Below are 18,322 nucleotides of genomic sequence, written 5' to 3' on the forward strand. Positions count from 1 at the left end.
GGGTAGGGGGTCGGGACGCGGCGCGACCGCATTCTTCGCCTTTTCTTCCTCGGGCTCATTCCGGCCGATCGATACCTGCGCGGGACCTGCCCCCGCCGCTAATATCTTTTTAATGAGTTCGCGGGGCTTAGAGCGAGCGCGATCTGCCCTCCAGGGTGGATTTTCCCCCGGCAGATGTTTCGGGAGGAGGAGGCGCGCGGGGGCCCCCGGGAGGGGAGACAAATCTCTCCCTCCGAGGGGCGAGGGCAGAAGACTTTCTTCTAAAGTTCAAAAGAAAGACGGGCTTTCACTCGGCCCCCAAAAATGTATTTCCCGGCGGACAATGGGCTCCTTTCTGCGCCTCGGAGGGCCCGCGGGGCGGGAGGGGCGGGGACCCGGGCGCTCGGCCCCGCCTGGCCGACTCGCGCCCCCCCTGCACCCGAGTCGGGGCGGCTGAGTGAGGGCGCGGGAGCCGGGCACCCGGCTTCCCCTCGGAACGCCCCGCCGAAGCGCGCAGTCTGGACCGGGGCGCCCCCGGGCTGAGCAGGGGCGCAGAGGCGAGAACGAAAGCGCCCTGCGGGCCGGGCCGCGGGGCCGGGGGGAGCCCTGGGCCGCCCCCCACCCCGAGTCCCTGGTCTCGGGGGGGGGGGTGTTGCCGCCGGGCCCCGAGGGGCGCGCGCCGGTGCGTCGAGAGGGGCTTGGGCCGTGGCCCCCGTTCTCTCCACGCTCCGCTCTGTGCGGGGCAACAGGTAGATACGAGCCGGTCTCGGGCGGCCGCGGGACCCTGGGTCCCTCTTCACCGGCGCCGGGCCGGCCACCCCTCGCGGGGCTGCCCTGCCCTTGCTCCCTCCCCCCCCCCCCCCCCCCGCCACCCAAGTGTCCCTCAGTCCGTGGGTCCGTCGGCCTGCCGCCGATCCCTCTGTCCACTCCCGTGGGCTCCGGGAGAAGGGGGAGCCCAGGCCACGCGGATGACCTCCGAAGAGACGCGGCCGATTGATTCGTTCCGCCCGGAGCCCGGGAGCGTGAATGGGGGCCGGGGCGACGACGGCGGCGGCGGCGGGGATAAAGATGTTCTCCCCGCGAGGGGGAGGAGGCGCGGGGCGGGAAGCGGGGCCATTCACTCCTGGCCCGGCCCCTCGGGAAGCTGCGCCGAAGAAAGAGGGCCGGGGCCTATTCAAGCCCTACGAGCCGCCCACAATGGACCGATATACTGGGGGCCTCTCTATTAACGCCCATGAATATTAAAGAGATCTCGGAACAGCGGCCCGCAGGCGGGAGGAGGGTGGCGCCTGCGAGCTCGGGCCGGGCCAGGGTAGGGTAGGGGGCTGCGGCGCCGACACACTCCTCGCCTGGGCCCCGCGGAAAACCACGCGGCTCATCCGCGGAGAAACTCCGGAACGTGCCATGTCTTTCTTCCCTCGCATTTCAGGGCGCGGCCTTGCGCCCCGACTCCGGTGGGCCCTGCCCTTTCCCTGGGGCGCGCGGTTCAGGCGGGTCCGGGGCTGGACCAGAAGCACAAAATTTGAGAGCGCACGGCGGAGGCGCGCGCGGGGCCGGCGGGCGCACGCGCTGGAAGGCAGCCCCGGGCGCTGCTTGCCCCACCCCCTGCCCCCAGCACCGCTCCCCGGGTTTTCGGGTCCTGGGGAAAGGAATCGGGCTCCCTAGGCGCGGTCCGAACCCTCAGTCCTTTCACCTTCTGACCCGGACCTGGGGTCCAGGTCCCAAATGCTGCGCCCGTGGTTGGAGGTACGCACAGACCCGAGCGAGGGCTTTTCCCCCGGGGGGGGGGGGGGTGGCCCGGGGAATTGGCAAAAATCCTCCGGGCTTTCAGAGGAAAGTGATCTGACCCAGAATGGGGCAAGGTGGGAAGGAACCTCAGTTTGCAAAGTCCAGCTTAACCCGTTGTGCAGACAGGGACACTGAGGCCCAGACAGAAAGGTTGTCCCAAGGACGTACAGAAGCCCCCAGCCTCCTTTCATCTCCCGGCGGCGCTCTCCGACGTGGTCTCCTACGCCCGGGCGCGTTTCTCCCTCTACCACGTCCTCGCAGAAGCTAAGGTCCAGGCGTGAGTGAGGGCACCCCCAGGCTCGGACTGCGTCGGCCCCCTCCCACGGAACCCCCGGTTCAAGCCTGAGCCGGTGTGGCCCTCCGGCAGCATCTGCAAGGGACTCGAGGTTCCGGGACCTCACCCGCGGGCTGCGCTTGCTCCTCTGCGGCGCTGCCCTCTGCTGGCGCCAGGCCCGACGGTCGCGCCTTCTGCCCGGTGCAGCCTCCTCTGGGCATCAGCCTCCAGGCGCACCCGGGCCCTGGGTCTGAAGGCCTGCGGTGGCCGCCTTCTTTACCCTAAGCGCGGATGCGGACACCGGGATGCCGGGGACCACTGGCCCGCACTGGGCAGGCGGAGGCCGGGGGTCCACGGCGGTCAGGTGCGAGGATGGCCTACCGAAGGCCAAGACCCCACGGTGGAAGGAGTTCTTTGCCAAGGGGTGGGGAGGGCAGTGGCCTCCGAACGGGAAGGCCAGGCCTCCGACCTTCCGTGCAAGTCCCCCGTGCTGCGCAGGAAGCCTGGAGAGTCCCATTCCTCCAGCTAATCCAGAGCCCAAACCATGCCCCCAGAAAACTCGGCTCCGTTAACGGAATCTGAAATTGCAGGGAGGGAAGGAGGTGTCCCTATGATGCCCCTCCCGCGTCTAGGGCTGGGGTCGGGGCTTGAGGCTAACCCCAGAAGTCGGCAGAGCCTGCAGGAAGCCGTGGCCTCGTCCGAGGCTCAGCAGCTCCTCGTCTCCGGAAAGAGGCCGAGAGACACCGTGCTGGCGCTGCGGGTGCCTGGGAACCTCAGCGCCGAAAAAGCACCCTGGTGGAATGGGGGAGGGAGGAAGGGGGAGAAGAGGGAGGCCAGAAGAGAAAGAAAGAGAACTAGGAGGCCGGAAGGACGGAGTGCCCAAGGCTGCGAGCCTCCCTCGGTGGCAGCCGAGCGGAGAAGCTGGGAGGCCGGAGCCTCAAGCCCCGCGCACACCGCAGCCTCGCCTGGGGCTGCCAGCGGTTTCGGAGAACGTTCGCTTTGGAGCCCGGCTGCTCCCACTCACTGTCCGGGGACCCCTCTCAGCACCCCCTCCCCCGGTGCTCATCAGAAAAGCCTATTCTGGACAACGCGCGGCTGGCGGGGATTTCCGTCCCTAGCCCCCCGAGAGGCGGGAACCGGTCGCCCACGACGCCGTTTCGGGCAGGGCGGCCCCAGCGTTGGCCGCAGCCCCGCCGCGCAGCCCGTTCCGCGCGAGGAAGAGTTTCACACTCGGCCGCGAGCAGCGAGCGGGGCGGGAGGAGCGGCCCGTTTGAAGCGAAGCGCCCGGCTCCAGCAGCGCCGTCTGCAGCGGGGGATCAGCGCGGCCTGCGTCCTGGGGCCTGGAGCTCCGGAGAGCCCGGGCCGGGCCGGGCCCGGCCGGGAGGGCCTGGGAGCGGAGGGGAGGGGTGGGGAGGGGAGGGGAGCGCCGGGCCTGCAGGGCCGGGAGGAGCTGCGCAGAGCCGGCCTGGGACAAGTGGGTGAGCGCGGGGCCGGCGGGGCCCGAGGCCAGGCGTCCCCTCCGGCCCAGTCCGGTCCCCGGAATCCGAGCGAGCCTCTCCGCGCCCCCTCCCCTGCTCCGTCCCCTCCTCTCCTCGCCGCGGGCTGAGCCTCCCTCCCAGCCCTGCGCTTCCCACGGGGAGAGGAGGAGGAAGAGGAGGGGAGGGGGGGCGAGAGAGGAAGGGCCGGCGAGGGGCGGGAGGAGCGAAGAGGGACAATTCGGAGCGGCCTGCGCGCCCCCGCCCCTTGAGCTCTCGCGGCGAGGGCTCCTCGCGCCCGGCCGGGTACAACAAGTCTGTCCGACGTCAGGGGGTCATTAATAACCAATTAGGAGGGTCACTGCGGCTCCTATAAAGGCGCTGAGATTTTGCCAAGGGGAAGACCGTCCGGGCCGGGTGTGCGAGAGGCGAGCGCGCGTCCGAGAGCCCCTCGCCGCCGTTTCTCGGCAGCCACCCGCCTCCCCCCCCCCCCCCCCCCCCCGCACCCACCTCCGCCTCCACCCCCGTCTCTCCGGCCCTCCGCGCCGCCTCTGCCGTCTCTGCTGATTCCTCTCCCTCTGCGCCTCGCTCCCCCTCGTTCACTTTCCTCGCAGCCCGCCTCGCCTCCCGCTCCCTCCTGCGTCCTCCCCCTCCTCCTCCTCCTCCTCCTCGTCCTCGTCCCCGTCCTCCCCCTGCTCCTCTTCCTTCTCCTCCTCCAGCACAGCCCTCCTCTCTCGCTCCTCCGCTCCCCTTCTCACCCGCCGCATCCCCGCGTCGGCCCGGCCGTCCGTCCCCGGCGCCGGCGAGCCCCGGGCCGCCCATGATGGGCTCCGTGCTCCCGGCGGAGGCCCTGGTGCTCAAGACCGGGCTGAAGGCGCCGGGGCTGGCGCTGGCCGAGGTCATCACCTCCGACATCCTGCACAGCTTCCTGTACGGCCGCTGGCGCAACGTGCTGGGCGAGCAGCTCTTCGAGGACAAGAGCCACCACGCCAGCCCCAAGACGGCCTTCACCGCCGAGGTCCTGGCGCAGTCTTTCTCCGGCGGTGAGTCGCGCCGTCGACGCCGGTCGCGTCCCCTCCTCCCGGCGGCCCCGGATTCCCCGCCTGGCGACGCCCGGGGCGCGGCCGGGACCAGGGGCGTCGCGGCCGCTCGCGCCAGCCTGGGCGCTGCAGGTGCTCCGCGGGCCTCAGTTTCCCGGAAGCCGAACCGGGGCGCGAGCGGCGAGGCCCGGGCGGGGCGGGAAGCAGCCGCGTCGAGGCTGCGGGGCCCGGCGCCCCCAGGCTCTCCCCCCCCCCCCCCGGCCCGCCCCTCGCCCCTTTGAGCCGGCGGGTTCCCGGCATTTAAAGCCTTACTAGGCGTGTAATAGCAGTTGACTCAAAAAGAAGGGGTTTAAAATTCATTTAGTTAACTTGGGCTTGACCCGCGAAAGTTCCCACTTAAACCGAGAACTTTAAAAGGGGGGGGGGCTGGGGAGGGGGCGGAGGGCGGGCGGGCCGGGAGAGAAAGCCGCGGAGGGAGCGAGGGAGAGAAAGAGAGAGCGAGAAAAGTTTCTTTTCTTTAAGATGTCTCAAGTTCTTACTCCTCATTCATCAACCTGCAAACAATATCTTTCCCCGCCGCTGGCATCTCTGCGCGTCGCCCTCTCTTCCCCCGTGACGATTTCTGTTCCTCTCTTAATTTACCGTGCAGACTAATTCCACTTCCATTCACGCTATGTCAACCATCTAATCCCCCCTTTTTGTAAGGGGAATTCCTCGGCCCCTTTTAAACAAGTCCCCTCCGCACTGAGCTACAATTTACTGCTACAGCATTCTTCCCGGGCTAATGAATTTAGAATTAGCAATTTCTTTCGAATGGAGCCGAATGAATGCTATCACTTTAACAGCGTGACAAATTGCCGGCCGCGCCGCAATGGACACCGTTTAACCCCCCCTTTCAGCCGGCCCGCTCGCCGGCTATCTTCCCAGGTAGCTTAGAGGGGAACCTTGTAAGACATGGAAAAGGCCCCTGTGCGCCTGGCCGCCCCCACTCCGGCTGCCGGGCCCGGCGGGGGGACCCCTCCCCGGGGGGGGGGGGGGGGCTGGGGGCCTCCCGGCTCTTTCCCGCCCAGAGGGGCGACTTCAGGGCTCGCCTGGATCCGGGCGCCGCCCTTTCTGGCGCCCCGGATCCCCGGCGCGGAGGGGGACCCAGGCGGGCCCCGGGTCACACGCAGCGCGCCGAAGGCGGCCCGCCGCAGCCCGAGTTTCTTTGGACCTTCCGCCGCCTCCCGCAGCCTGCGGTCTCTTTCCAGCGCTGTCGCCAGTCCGCCCCGAGGTGAGGGGCCTTCCGCGCCCCGAGAAGCGTGAGAGCCGCTGGCCGCCTCCGGGGTCCTTCCACGGCGCCCTAGGTTCCGTGCGGGGAGGCACAGTGAGCGCTGAGTGCCGGGGGCCGAAGGGCGGTCTCGTCTTGGCTACCGCCTCCTCCTGGGAGCTGGCCTCAGTTTACCCATTTGTAAACCCGCGCGCTGCGACGGGCACGGTAGTTCTTGAACTCTTCCAGGGTGGAGGGCAGGGAGGTTGTGGATGCTTTGAGAATTAGTGGAGAGACAAAAAAAAAAAAAAAAAGGCAAGGAAGAAAGAAAGAAAGAAAGAAAAGAAAGAAGGAAAGAAAAGCGTCCCTAGAAATGAGCCCCAAAGCATCTCTTGCTTTGGAAGGTACGGAGGGTCCCCCGGTTGCAAATGGAGGAGACTCCACCCTGCGCCCTCCACTCCTCCGCGCGCGCACACCCCAGTGACTTCTGCAGAGTCATTCCAGGGCGGGCCTGGGGTTGGTCTGGCCAGGCAGGACGGGCCTGGGTCCCTGGTGGGGAAGAGCCGGCCATCCCCTGCCTCAGGCTCTGACCGGGTTCCCCCTGCCCCGGCGGCGGTCACAGAGGTGCAGAAGCTGTCCAGCCTGGTGCTGCCGGCGGAGGTGATCATCGCGCAGAGTTCCATCCCCGGCGAGGGCCTCGGCATCTTCTCCAAGACGTGGATCAAGGCCGGCACCGAGATGGGCCCCTTCACCGGCCGCGTCATCGCCCCGGAGCATGTGGACATCTGCAAGAACAACAACCTCATGTGGGAGGTAGGTTCCAGCCGGGGGAGAGGGGCTCGGGCGGGATCCTGGAGTCAGGCAGACGCCGCTTGGTCCCTGGCGCCCCAGCGCTCCCTGAAGCCCGATCCTGCACCTGTATGCCTGAAGGAGCCTCCCCAAACCACTCGCGGGAAGGCCATTGTTTGGAAAATCTGACCCTCCTCCCCCCTGGCCAACCCTTGGGACTGTTGTTGGCCCCAACTCGCAGAGGAGGGCACTGAGAGAGAGCAGGAGAGGCCGATGCTTGCCCAGGGTTTTGCCGACTGCTGGGAAGGGAACCCGGAGGAAGCTGCAAGGAAAACCCCTCAGAGCCACCCGGCCTGGGTGTGAGGGTGGCCAGCATGGAGAACCACAGGAGCTGTGGGTTCTTCCTAGGAATGGGCTTCTCAGCCCAGGCAGAATGATGACAACTGGAAATGATCAGGGACAAACTGGTGTTGAGTCAGCTTTCCAGGTCAGGGGCCCACATTCCACCAGACTATCTCAGCAGCCCTATGAACTATTATTCCCATTTTACAGAAGGAAACTGAAGCCCAGAGAGGCTTCCATTCATCCCAGGCCCTCTGACCCTTCTCTCCTCCGCCAGGGAGGACAAAGCCACTCCCCCAAACAATTCCGCCTCCTGGGGGCTCCGGCCCCCCCCCCCCCCCCGCAGCAGCTGCCGGGGGTTCGGAGCACCCTCTCCCTGATCTCATTCCCCCTCCCTCCATGGATCCACCCCCCAGCCCCCACCTCACCGTCCCTGGAGGAGCCCAATATGACACATCTTGCTTCTGGTCACAGGAGCAGGAGGAAGGGAACAGGGCGATGGTCCAGAAGCCTCTCCTGACTTCACCTCCTCCCTCCCTGGAGGCCTGGGCCAGTAGTTACCGGTCCCATTTGTTGCTAGGTTAGCAAGCTGGGGTCTAGCTTGGTCTCTGACTATTCTTGGTAGGTCCCACAAGGGGGGTTAGGCCAGGCCAGGGTGTCACCGTGAGCCAGTCTTCCCTCTCCAGGCTCCTGTGTCCCCCCCCTCTGAGGTCCTGGCCAGTGCTCTCCGCTGCTTTGGGGAGCACCTCTGCATCCCCAGGGGGTTAGCTGGATACCACTTTGTCCAGTCGGTGATCCCTGGAGACCCTTCTCTTCTGGGGATGGGGAGCCCATGGCAGCAGGGGCCGCGGGGCCCGGGAGACCGACTCCCTGTTGGTCACTTCTAGCTGCCTGGCCTCCGGAAAGTCACTGCGCTGCTCCGAGCCTCCCTTTTCTCAGCTGGAAGACTGAGATGAGAGCCGCTTCCCCTTCCTGGGGCCGTGGCGAGCACGGGGAGAGTGTGTGTGTGTGGATCTGCCGGGCCTGGGCCCGGCCACAGGTGGCGCCTGCGACACAGCCTGCCTCACTCCGTCCCTCTTTTCCCTGCGGGCAGGTGTTCAACGAGGATGGCACGGTGCGCTATTTCATCGATGCCAGCCAGGAGGACCACCGGAGCTGGATGACCTATATCAAGTGCGCGCGTAACGAGCAGGAACAGAACCTGGAGGTCGTCCAGATTGGCACCAGCATCTTCTACAAGGCCATTGAGGTGAGCATGTGTCCTGTTGTGTAAGGAAGCGGTGGGGCGGCCGGGAGAAGGTGTGCAGGCAGCCGCGTCCGTCCCGGGAACCGCAGGGGATGGAAGGGTGTTGCCTTCGGGCCCCGCTGGCCCTGCTCAGGCTGTACGACCGGGGCCCACGCATCGCGGTCCCTGGGAGCACGAACTTCGTGGCAGGTTTCCTGCTGTGGATCAGAAAGGACAGAACTTGTGACTTGATGCCCTTGTGGATGTCACGAGCACCTCAGCGGGTGAGGTCCTTGGATAGCTGCTTAGGGTGTCCTGGGGTCCAGAAGCCAAGAGATACGGAGAGCAAGACGCGGGAAGGCAGCCTGGGGAAAACATCTGGATGGGAGGGAGGGCACTGTGTCTGCGGCATTTTAGCTCCTTGTCCTGCTCGCGTGGGATGCTCATGACATGTGGATCACGACTCTGGTCTCAGCTATCACGTATTGATCCCTTGCTGTGTAAGGCTTCTCCTAGGCTCTGTGTATGCATCCTCGCTTATAATCCTTGTACATTTAATCCACGAGGGAGGATTCCACGAGGAGGAAGCTGGGTCTCACTTGGTGGCAGACGGATTCAGGAGCTCTCACCGAGCCTTGCGGGGGCAACGTTAGTGCGAATGCCCGTGTGGAGTGGAACTTCTTGGAGGCGAGAGAAAGGGAGAGAGAGCAGACACATAAATATCACCTCCCATGGTTGGGGGCAGCTAAGCCAGACCCAGGTCACGGGAAGGTTCGGGAGGATGGGAAAAGGAGGTGTTCCCAATAGGGCAACGCTTGGGCAGAGGCAGAAAAGCTGACGGTGTATGGGGAGGGGCTGACGGCACAAAGCAAGCCAACTGGTGGCCGCCATGATGGCCATGCTGTCGGGACCCTCCCTGGACAGTGTCCCTTGGTAGGAAATTTGCTTACCATCTGGCCCGGAGTGGAACAAGCTGTCCTCCTTCCCCATGGCAGATTGGTGGTGAGGGCTGTGTGTGTGTGGGGGGGGGGGGGACAGCAGGGGGATGTTCCCCCCACACTTGTTTGGACCTCATTCTTCCACTCTGCTAGCGGAAAGGGGCAGTGTCCCTTAGGGTGGGGCTGGGCTTGGTTGAGTTTTGGAGGACTCTGAAGGAGAATGATTTCCCTGTAGTCCATTTTCTCCCAGGGACTCGGAGCCCCAAGTCTTTCTAAGGCCTGAGGGGCACTGGGGCTTAGCAGCTTCTGGAACCGGGGTCCAGTTGTCCCTCCGTCACCAGGCTCCAGGAAATCTCCCAGAGATGACAGCAGGATGGTCTTTGCCTGGGTACTGGTGTGGCCGGGAGTGGGTCCCAGCTGAAGGGTGGGCCCTGGTGCGGGGGCCAGGAAGTGGAGGGGGACCAGGAGGGTGAAGCGAGGTGCAGTTTCTGGACTGGGGTTCAAGTGAGGGGGAGCAGCATGGGGCTGCGTGAAGGTAGGGCTGAAGGTGGCCTAGGCCCAGGACAGAGGTGGCCGCTGTGACCATGTGGCTGGGCCACCACTCTGTGGGAACAAGGACCCCCTCCCCCCCCCCCCCACCGGCTGGCCTCAAATTGGCCTCGGGTGTGGCTGAACCTCACTGCCAGCAGAGAGCACCCCCTGCCTCTTCACCCCTCCCACCCTCCCAGCCTCACTCGCACATCCTCCTACTTGCGCACTGAGTCCCGGCCATCCCGCTACAGAAGAGACCGGGGACGCACACCCTTCGTGTTCCTCGCGTGCACACACATAACACGAGCACAGGTGCACACGCGCGTGCGCATGAGAGAAAATAGGAACGTTCACACGATTCGGGCCAAAGGACTCCCGGCTGGGACAGACTCGGGGGCCTCTCAGTCTCACCTCCCGGTGTGGGTGTCCCTGCCCAAGGCTCACCAGAGTCAGGAAACATCAATAGAAATTTCTACAGAAATTCCGAGTCAGAGGGCACAGTGGCTGAAGGGTATCTCCAGGGAGGAATCTGAATTTATAAGATCAAAAAAATAAAACCCTGCATTTCATCAGGATTTAAGGTGAGAAAAAAGGATAAGGGGAAGGAAATCGTATCACATATGATACTGTGAGCTAAACACCACTGGTTTGCCGTTAATGCTTGCCCAGGGTTGGCAAGCCTACGGAGGGGACTGTTTGGGTGAGGGACAAGGAAACACAAAATGTCACTTTACTTTCATTTAAACTTTAAAAAAAAAATGTTTATTTTTGAGAGCGAGAGAGCACATGAGCGTAGAAGCAGGGGAGGGGCAAAGAAAAAGAGGGAGACACAGAATCTGAAGCAGGTGCCAGGCTCTGAGCTGTCAGTACAGAGCCCGATGTGGGGCTCGAACTCAGGAACCGTGAGATCATGACCTGAGCCGAAGTCGGACGCTCGACCCACTGAGCCACGCAGATGCCCCTCATTTTACTTTTAATAAATGAAGCTGGACACCTTCCTCGTGATGGCAGTCTTCTCAAACCATTGTGTGGCAACGTGAGATTCCACTCATGGGACCTGCACACCCCAGGTCTGGACGGGGGTGACCACCCACCATGCCTCAGGGCAGAGGCCAGCGCTCCCTGGCCCTTCTAGGCTCCACCAGAAGAAATTGCTGCTCCCCCGGGCCACTCCCCGAAGCCTCTGGAATACGTGGGCCATTTGTTCTGCGCGTGTGTGTGAGTCGGCCGAGGAGCTGGGCCTTGGCCATGATCCATTGTCTTACTCTTTCTGTCAACTCAGAGCTGCTGTTTATTTTCTGTAACGGGAACCCATTACTTGCCCCCCAAAACGGGAAGGAACATCTTTCTGCAATAAACAGCATACATGCCGCTGCCCTCGAAATCCCCACAAATACAAAATAGTAGCCCTCCAAATGGGGCTGAGGTTTCAAGGCCAGCCAGTCGGTGGAGAACCCCCAGGCGGGTTTGGCATCTGGCTGCTATTCCTGGGCCATTCTCCTCATCGATTTGGCCACAGAAGCATTTACTGGAACGTCAGGTGCCTAAAATGACATTTCTAGAAAGCGCCGGGCACATAGCAAGTGACCACTCAGTGTTGAGCAAGTAAGTCTTGCTGCAGGGGATGGGGGCCTGGATCTAAGGTCTGAGCAACTTTTTACGAATCGAGACCTTTCACCTCTGTGAGACACTATCACTGTCCCCTGTCCCCGTCTTATTATTTTTTTCTAAGGTTTATTTATGTATTCCGAGAGAGACAATGACAGTACGAGCAGGGGCGGGGCAGGCAGAGAGGGAGACAGAGAATCCCAAGCAGGCTCCGGACTGCCAGCGCAGAGTCTGACGCGGGGCTCGAACCCACGAAATTGTAAGATCGTGACCTGAACCGAAACCAAGAGTCGGATGGATGATGCGCAGACTGAGCCACCCAGGCGCCGCTCACTGTCCCCGTTTTAATGATGATAAAACTAAAGTTCAAGGAGATCGCAGGAGGTTGGCGAGCTGTGATTTGAATCTAGGCCTGTCTGACCTATGCCGAGACCCCGAGCGACTGCACAGTGGGCGAGCATGTCATGGGGCCTCCCTGGCCAATATGTATTTGCTGGAAGTCTATTAATTGGTGTGTCAGGACATCTGTGGCACAATGGAAATTGATATTCGTCCAGATGACACGGAGATCCTTCTAGACGAGGGCTTTTGCGCCGCCCGGGGAAAGGGAGGGAGGGCCTCAGAGCCTCCTGGGAGCATGTTCAATAGTGTGGCATAAATTTTTATTGGGAAAACAACCCCAAGCCGGTCAGTTTCCACTTACAATAAAAATTCAGAAATGGGGCAGAACAAAACGTCTGGGCTGATAGGGAAGGTTAAGAAGCACAAGTTGAGAGGGGCGCCTGGGTGGCTCAGTCGGTTGAGTGTCCAGCTCTTGATTTGGGCTCAGGTCACGGTCCCAGGGTCATGGAATTGAGGCCCGTGTCAGGCTCTGCACGAAGCGCGGAGCCTGCTTAAGATTCTTTTTCTCTCTGCCCCTCTCCTCTCCTTGTGCACTCTCTCTCTAAAATAAAATAAAAATTAAGAGCATGAGTGGAGCGATTATGTAATTTGTCAAGGAAAGACTCAGGCCCCGATATTCCCCCCAAGTCTTGGCAACGTAGATTTTATGGTACGCGACTCGGTTTCTTTGGGAATTATTTGCTTTATTGTGTGTCCTGAGCCAGCGCCTAACGTCCAGAAAAGTGAATAAATAGCTGATTCTGGTTCTCCGGGCTCCAGTGGAGAGTCCTGCCAGGGCCACGCCAGAGTGTTGGCCATAAGACACCACGGAAGGATCTGGAAGGCCTGACGGGCACCATGGCTGTTCTTTGCTCTCAGGCGGTCAGCTGCCGGGACCCTGGGAGTCTGTGGACAATGGCGCCAAGATCTCAGGGAGGAGGCTACGGGTCCGGTCTGAGGGTCTCCTTGTCTCCGTCTCTGGGGTTATTGCATGAGGGGTACCAGTGAGCAAACGGAGACTAGATGTCTAGGTCAGGGGCTGCCGCTGGCTTCCCAGAGCTCGGGAAAGATCTGAGAGGCTCCACTTCCGACCTTCCCTAGTGCTGGTGGCTTCTCCAGATCCGGCGAGCTGTGTTGTTCCCAATTCCAGTAGATTCTTCTTCAGAGATTTTCTTTCTTTTATGTGTATATGTATATGTATATGTATATGTATATGTATATGTATATGTATGTGTGTGTGTGTATGTGTGTGTGTGTATGTATATATATATAGCTTGAAAGTAATATTTGTTCATTGCTTTTCTAAAAATCCGCTATCTCATCTAGAAAGCAGAATTCACTCTGCTCCTCACGAACCTTAAGTCAGCATGTTTTAATCGTCTCAAAATGACAAACCCTTCTGCGGAAAGAAGCGTAGAAAACTGGCGACGGTGGCTGGGCGTCCAGGATGGGAGGGAGAGTTACTTTTCGTTATATACCCCCCCTTATGTGTTGACACGTTTTGGCCAACGTGTCTGCATCGTGGTTTCAATTTCTGAAATTAACTAGTAAAATTAATTTTCGGACGTTTAAAAAATGTGTTGGTAAATACACGCGTCACTCTGTATCAGAAGTCGATACTGAAGCTTTTATTTAAAAAATAATATTCCTGGGGCGCCTGGGCGGCTCCGTCGGTTAAGTGTCTGACTCCTGATCTCGGCTCAGGTTGTGAGCTCACGGTTCGTGAGTTCAAGCCCCGCGTGGGGCTGTGCGCTGATGGCGTGGAGCCTGCTTGGGATTCTGTCTCTCCTTCTCCCTGCTCCTCCCCTCCTTGTGCTCACTCTCAAAGTAAATACACGAACTTCAAAAAAAAATTTTTAAATAATATTCCAAACAACCATTTTTTTTTTAATTTTTTTTCAACGTTTTTTATTTATTTTTGGGACAGAGAGAGACAGAGCATGAACGGGGGAGGGGCAGAGAGAGAGAGGGAGACACAGAATCGGAAACAGGCTCCAGGCTCCAAGCCATCAGCCCAGAGCCCGACGCGGGGCTCGAACTCACGGACCGCGAGATCGTGACCTGGCTGAAGTCGGACGCTTAACCGACTGCGCCACCCAGGCGCCCCTTTAGATTTAAGAACAATCGCTATTGTCTATTACAAGGAGAAGGCTGGTGTTGACTTAGATCCTTGATTCCTACACTGAGAGTCTGGAGGTAGAGGCGAAGATCAGGGCGACATCCGCCGGGGGCTTGCTGAACTTCCCATGCACATCACTGCCCTCCCTGGGGGTGCCCCCGCCCCAGCCAAGCCGGAAGCAGTGACCCGATCTCGGGCTCCCGTGCTTGGCGCACGCGGCCCCAGCCTGTGCTCTTGTCGGGTCACCGAAGGCAAAGCCACCAGTCATCCTGGGCTTTCACTGTGCCAGCGGCCAGAGCCACACTGCAGGCTCTGTGGGGACCACTGGGGGACCTGATGCTCCGCGGAGCCGTGACCCCGTGAGACCAGAGCAATGGTGCTGTCCCTGTTTTACAGTCGAGGAAACTGAGGCCCGGCGACGGAAGGCAAGCTGCCCGAGGTCACAGGCTCGGCAGCCAGGGAGCCCAGGTGGCCCCTGACAGCGTGACTTCAGGTCCTGAGTCAGAACCCTCTGCGGGAGTGTCTCCTGTTGGGACAGTCTGACGGGGAGCCTGTTGCTTTGGAAGCATGATTCTGGAAACGGAAGCTAGGAGTCGGGACGGTGTGGGAGATGACTTACGATCAGAGTGTCAGAGTTGGGGGACCTCAGGGCTCATGTTCCCCCACCCCCTCATTTGAGGAGACAAGCTTAGAGAGGCCAAGGGCTGGCCTAGGGTCACACAGGGACCAGATGGCAGAGGGCCTAACCCCACCTTCCCTCAGAGAGCAGCCTTCTGACAATGAACTGATCTTCAATTGTTCTAGTTCCAACCTCGTCTTTTCTAGGGGGACTCACAAAACCTCCGTCTTCTCTGACCCCTTTCCAGCAGGGCCTCCACCGCTGTCCCGCTGACTTCTGGGACAGCAGCCATGACTGTGAATGACCTTGAGGACTGTCCCTGTGGTGCCAAGTTCTAGTCTGCCTGCCTTCTTTGAGGCACCACCTAATTTTCCTGGGGCTCGGGGGGCTGCGCTTTCCATACTCAAACCCTGGCATCCTCTGCTTGGTTTCTGGTCACTCACTGACCCTGAGGGCTCGACGTGATGCCCCATGGGTGGGGGCGGGGAGGGGGAGCTGTTGGGAAGGGACCCGGGGACCCCGGGCTGAGTCTTAGGAGGACGCAGTGGTGAGGCCCCTCACACACTTGCCCTCTCCCACTTCTCCCCTTTCAGATCGAGCAGAGCTGGCTGGTCTGAGAGTTGTCCTAGCTCTGAGCGGGGGAAGGAAGCGGTGGTGGCCAGAAGTGTTCCGCCTGTGGTGGGGGTCTGTAGGCCAGAGCCCCACGGAAGGGGCGGGGCCCTCTCTGCCACCAGGGAGCCCGAGGGAGGGAGCTCCTATCCTTGCGTGATTCCAGATACCCCCAGATGGTTCCTGTGTGACCTTTGGTGCCGCAACTCCGTTCAGATGGTGGACGACCCGTGAGGCGAACAAACCACTTGCTGCCTGGGGGTGTCCAGCTTTCCCTGGGAAGGTCAGAGAGTGACCCACAGGCTGAATGCCAAAGTCAGCTCGGGGGGTGCAGGCTTGGGAGGGTGGGGCCCATCTCCTCTTTCCTTTGTCTCTCTCTCGCTCTAAGATTTTATTTTATTATTATTTTTTTTATTTGGGAGAGCACGAGCAGGGGAGAGGGACAGAGGGAGAGAGAGAAAGAACCCCAAGCAGGCCCCACCCTGAGCACAGAGCCCGATACGCAGCCTGATCCCACGACTAAAATCAAGAGTTGGACACTCACCCAACCGACTGAGTCACCCAGGCACCCCTTTTAAGATTTTATTGTGAAGTAATCTCTACACCCAACGTGGGACTCGAACTCACAACCCCGAGATCAAGAGTGGCATGCTCTACTGACTGAGAAAGCCAGGCGCCCCAACTCTCTCATCTGGCTTAGTTGCTGGGGCCTGAAGATTCCCCGATTGGGAGGGGTTAACTGGCTGTCGCCAAAGGCCTGGCGGGCCCCTTGGGATGTCCCCCCCTTCCTCCGGAGTGTGGGGTTTATGGTTAGTGCCACATCAGGCCTTCCACAGCCTCCCTGGACTGTCCAGGCCTTCACCCCTTCCCTGGGGCAGGTTCCCCCCCCCCCTGCCCCCCCCGCCCCAGGGAGTGGCCCTGTCATCATTTGTGAAGTTCTCTCCCATAGAAATGGATTTTAGGTCCGTGTGCCCCAGTATTTCCTGAGGTGAGGGTGTCTCTCAATCGGAATGCTTCTCTTCTAGCATTTGCCGTGTGCAAGGAGTGCCGCAGAGACAGTGACAGGGACAGAAGCGCATGTGATGTGGTGCCGCCTTGTGGGCGCTCTGGATGAGAGTCGTTCCCAGAACATTTTCAGACAAGATGCAACCAAGTCCCCTAGGGTGCCCCGCAGCCCACGCTCCTGGGGCACACCTGCCTCAGCCCTGCAGACCTGAGGGCTGGCTGACTCTGGTTCCCCTCAGTAAGAAACGAAAAGTTTTCTGGCCTACCTTCTTCCGGAACTTCCGCTTGCTAGAAGGCTTCGTTCTGTTGCTGCCAGTTCGGGAGCTCTTACGCGGCTGGATGGCAGCTGTGTTCCCCGCAGTGTTCCCCAGGACAAGAGATGGCGAGAAGGCCTGGGCTGGGAGAGGGAAGCAGAGGGCCAGACGGAGCATCCCCCGGACTTCTATGTTTGTGCAGCTCGCTGGGGACGCCTACGGTGGCTTTCTCGGGGCTGACACTGGATCCACATCTCCATGGCAGGCAGAGGACAGCTGCCTCCTGGCTCTGGGGCAGGGGGAGCGGGAAGGGGGATGTGCAGACACCCTGAGTCTCACACCTGGGACCGCTGTCTCCCTAACCCCCTCCTGCTTTCTTCCCGGTAGATGATCCCTCCTGACCAGGAGCTGCTGGTGTGGTATGGAAACTCACACAACACGTTCCTGGGGATCCCTGGTGTGCCTGGACTAGAGGAAGAGCAGAAAAAGAACAAGCATGGTAGGTAGTCTCCATGAGGCCACGATGAACCCAGAATGAGAGTGTGTGTGTGTGTGTGTGTGTGTGTGCGCGCGCGCGCGCGCATGTCTTTGCAGCAGGGAGGCTCCTGGCCTCCAGGGATCCTGGTTCCATCTCCAGCAGTATTGAGCACAGGAGACTATTGGCCCAAGCAGGCCGATGCCCCTGGAGCTGCCCCCCGCAGTCCCCGCATGAACGGCAGTGTGTTTCCTGGACAAAATAAATGATCTGGGGGCAGCTTCCGTGGGGAGACACCAGAGAGGCAGAGGGTGTAGCGGAAGGAGCAGGGGGCCCAGCAGTGGGAGCCTGGATTGAGATCCAGCTCTGCTTTACCATCTTGCCTCAGTTTCTCCATCTGTGAAGGCAAGATGGTGGGCGAGATGATCTTTAAACTGCCTTCCAGCTCTGGCGAAGTACATGCCCCTCCATCCCCGGTGTAGGGCCTGGGGCAGGTGCTTGGTATAAACATGTTGATTGAAGGTGGGGCAGAGTGTGCCTTGCCTCCGGGGGTCACCGGTCATCACGATAGAGACCACTTGCACAAGACCTATTTCATGCCAAGTTTATCGAGCTAAACCTTTTACAGGTTATCATCCCACTGGGGTCCTCCTAAAGCCCTCGCGAAATGTGGTCATCTTTAATTTGAGAGGACAAAGCTGAGACCCTGCGCTGCGGCTAATGTTTTGCAAACACTAATTTCTCTGATCCTTACAGCAGCTTCTGGGGCTGATGCTATTATTACTTCCATCTCAGCACTGAGAAAAATGAGGTGCAGTTCCCTGGTACATAACAGGCACCCAGGAAATATCTGTGGGATGAATAAATGGTATTTGGGGGGCCTTTTATGGAAGACAGTCATTTATAGAAGGCTACTTTGAGCCACGTACTTCCCATATACAGGCTAAGGGAGGTAAAGTGCAGCTTTTTGTGATCATCTGGACAAGTTGTGCATAGCCCCATGAGGTCGTAGTAGGTCCCCGTTTTACAGATGGGAACGTTGAGGTTTCGGAGGCGAAGTCACTAAGGCCTCGAGGTCTCGGCACAGTCTGGATCCAACTCCTATCTGACCCCAAGCCAGGCTCCTTGACGCCCCTCTCATCCCGCCCACCGGTCTGCTCCGGACCCCGCACCCGCCCGCCCGGGGCCATCGGAGGCGGGGCCGGGAGGAGGGCGCGCGTGGCGGCGGTGGGGGGGGGGGGGTGCGCGCGTGCCGGGCCGCGGCGGCGCGGGTCGTAACGAGCCTGCTCTCTCCCCTCCCTCCCCCTCTCCCCGCCTGCCCCCCCGGGGCCCCGCCCGCGCGGCCAGAGGACTTCCACCCGGCGGACTCGGCGGCGGGCACCGCGGGACGCATGCGCTGTGTCATCTGCCACCGCGGCTTCAACTCGCGCAGCAACCTGCGCTCGCACATGCGCATCCACACGCTGGACAAGCCCTTCGTGTGCCGCTTCTGCAACCGCCGCTTCAGCCAGTCGTCCACTCTGCGCAACCACGTGCGCCTGCACACGGGCGAGCGCCCCTACAAGTGCCAGGTGTGCCAGAGCGCCTACTCGCAGCTGGCCGGCCTGCGCGCCCACCAGAAG

At 61.1% G+C, this 18,322-nt stretch overlaps 1 protein-coding gene across 1 annotated transcript; it reads left to right on the plus strand.

Moving 5' to 3' along the window:
- Nucleotides 1-4,008: 4,008 nt before the first annotated feature.
- On the plus strand, nt 4,009-18,322 carry PRDM12 (PR/SET domain 12; the record flags this gene model as incomplete). The annotated part of the gene is made up of 5 exons (XM_040481196.1): nt 4,009-4,559; nt 6,428-6,618; nt 8,030-8,185; nt 16,613-16,724; nt 18,048-18,322. Coding segments are annotated over exons 1-5 (957 nt in total), but the record flags the coding sequence as incomplete, so codon positions are not given.

This window comes from Herpailurus yagouaroundi, unplaced genomic scaffold (genome assembly GCF_014898765.1).
Source record: "Herpailurus yagouaroundi ecotype Mexico unplaced genomic scaffold, PumYag 160, whole genome shotgun sequence".
Taxonomy (NCBI): domain Eukaryota; kingdom Metazoa; phylum Chordata; class Mammalia; order Carnivora; family Felidae; genus Herpailurus; species Herpailurus yagouaroundi.